The sequence below is a fragment of the Babylonia areolata genome, chromosome 29 (genome assembly GCF_041734735.1).
Source record: "Babylonia areolata isolate BAREFJ2019XMU chromosome 29, ASM4173473v1, whole genome shotgun sequence".
Taxonomy (NCBI): domain Eukaryota; kingdom Metazoa; phylum Mollusca; class Gastropoda; order Neogastropoda; family Buccinidae; genus Babylonia; species Babylonia areolata.
Genome location: NC_134904.1, coordinates 30,850,132 through 30,852,631, shown reverse-complemented (window position 1 = coordinate 30,852,631; position 2,500 = coordinate 30,850,132). Strand labels below are relative to the sequence as shown.

The following is a 2,500-nucleotide window of genomic DNA, read 5'->3' as shown; positions in this document are numbered from 1 at the left end:
TGGTGGTGATGTTGTTGTTGATGTCGTTGTTGTTGGTGTTGTTGTTGTTGTTGTGAGTGGTGGTGGTGATGTTGTTGTTGATGTGTCATTGTTGTTGTTGGTGGTGATGTTGTTGATGTTGTCGTTGTTGTTGTTGTTGCTGGTGGTGATGTTGTTGATGTCGTTGTTGTTGGTGGTGGTGGTGTTGTTGCTGGTGGTGGTGGTGATGCTGTTGTTGATGTCGTTGTTGTTGTTGTCGGTGGTGGTGGTGTTGTTGATGTCGTTGTTGTTGGTGGTGGTGGTAGTGTTGCTGGTGGTGGTGGTGATGTTGTTGATGTCGTTGTTGTTGTTGTCGGTGGTGGTGTTGTTGTTGATGTCGTTGTTGGTGGTGGTGGTGTTGGTGGCGATGTTGATATTAATGTTGTCGTTGTTGTTGTTGATGCTGGTGGTGATGTTGTTGTTGATGTCGTTGTTGTTGGTGGTGGTAATGTTGTTGTTGATGTCATTGTTGTTGTTGGTCGTGGTGATGTTGTTGTTGATGTGTCGTTGTTGTTGGTGGTGGTGATGTTGTTGTTGATGTCGTTATTGTTGGTGGTGGTGATGTTGTTGTTGATGTCGTTGTTGTTGGTGGTGGTGATGTTGTTGTTGATGTCGTTGTTGTTGGTGGTGGTGATGTTGTTGTTGATGTCGTTATTGTTGGTGGTGGTGATGTTGTTGTTGATGTCGTTGTTGGTGGTGGTGGTGATGTTGTTGTTGATGTCGTTGTTGTTGGTGGTGGTGATGTTGTTGTTGATGTTGTTTTTTTGGTTTTTTGTTGTTGATGATATGGCTGTTGTTGTTACTGTTGTTGTTGTTGTCGTCGTCGTTGTTGTTTTTCTTGATGATGTTGATGATGTTGCTGTTGTTGCTATTGATGATGATGTTGATGATGATGATGATGATGATGATGGTGACACTACTACTACTATTACCAATACTACTACTGCTGCTGCTGCTAGTACTACTATCTACTACTACTACTACGACGACGACGACGACGTGACGACGGCTACGACGTGACTACTACTCTGAAAACACACATATTTCATCTAGAGCTGTAGACATTTCTCCACTACACTTTCTCGGTTTGGGGTTGATTGTTATGGCCATTGATTAATTAATTGAAGCGCCACTTTCTTTTTTTTTTTTTTTTTCAAGAAGTCAAGGGGTTTTAATAATATGGTTGAACTTTTCTTGATTTTGTTGTTGTTGTTGTTGTTTTCGTGTGGTGGACTTTTTGTGGTTTCAGTTTCAGTTTCAGTTTCTCAAGGAGGCGTCACTGCGTTCGGACAAATCCATATACGCTGCACCACATCTTTGCTTGGCAGATGCCTGACCAGCAGCATAACCCAGAGCGCTTAGTCAGGCCTTGAGCGCATGCATATGTATTTGTGTATCTGAGTGGATTTCTTCTAAACATTTTTTTTTTTTTTTAGTGCGCCAAGTGCGTGCTGTACACGGGGACCTCCTCGGTTTATCGTCTCATCCGAATAAACTAGACGCTCAATTTGATTTTTCCATACAAACTTGGGAGAAAAGAAAAAGAGCGGGATTCGAATCCAGACCCAGTCAGGGGCCTTTCTGTATTGGCAGGTGAGCGTCTTAACCACTCGGCCACCTTCCTAAAAAAAAAAAAAAAAAAAAAAAACACCTTCTGTTGCAAGTTTTCTTAGTCTGGGGCAGAGTTGCTTTGCTGTCTTGTGCACACAGTTTGAGAGAGCAGCCAACACAACACCAGTTGGTGATGGATGCTGTGCTCGGCATCTCTTGCAGGGGGTGACTACCAGACCCTGCAGTCGTCGCACAACGTGGTTCGTGACAACCACATCTGGCACAACGCCCGCTACGGGGCCTTCTCCAACGACGCTGTCACCATAGAAGGGGTGGGAGTCTTGGTGGCTCACAACCACATCCACCACGGACAATATGCAGGCATCAAATGGCGTGTGAGTTGTTTGTAGGGGAGGAGGGGTGTTTTGGGGTGTGTGGGATGGGTGGGGTAGGTAGGGGTGGGGTTGGGTGGGGTGTGTTTGTGTGTGTGTGTGTGTGTGTGTGTGTGTGTGTGTGTGTGTGTGTGTGTGTGTGTGTGTGATTGCGTGTTATCTGTGTGTTTTGTTTCGTGATGAGTTTTTTTTTCACGGTCAATGAATATATGAAGCACAAAATAAATGAAGAAAGAAAAGCGCAACAGATATAACAAAGGTGTATTCAATGGACTACATGCAGTTAAGGCCACTCACACACGCACATACACACACGCGCACACGCACAACCACACACACACACACACACACACACACACACACACACACACACACACACACACACACACACACACACACTGACTGAAACCATTTATTGTCAGATTAACTTTTTGTTGTACTGACATTTTCGCAGCCATTTGAATACATATTCACCGAGCAACACAAAGAAAATCTAATTTTGAGAAAAAAAAGGACAACATGCAGTTATGGCCACACAC

The 2,500-nt window shown here is 44.2% G+C and overlaps 1 protein-coding gene across 1 annotated transcript in view; it reads left to right on the top strand.

The window, feature by feature from the left end:
• The window catches only part of LOC143274642 (uncharacterized), a 27,496-nt gene extending 25,517 nt beyond the window's left edge, over nucleotides 1-1,979 (top strand). Inside the window, exon 9 of the mRNA XM_076578515.1 lies at nucleotides 1,792-1,979. Within this exon, the coding sequence (XP_076434630.1) occupies nucleotides 1,792-1,979 (188 nt within the window). The remainder of the gene's footprint in view (nucleotides 1-1,791) is intronic.
• Nucleotides 1,980-2,500: the final 521 nt, after the last annotated feature.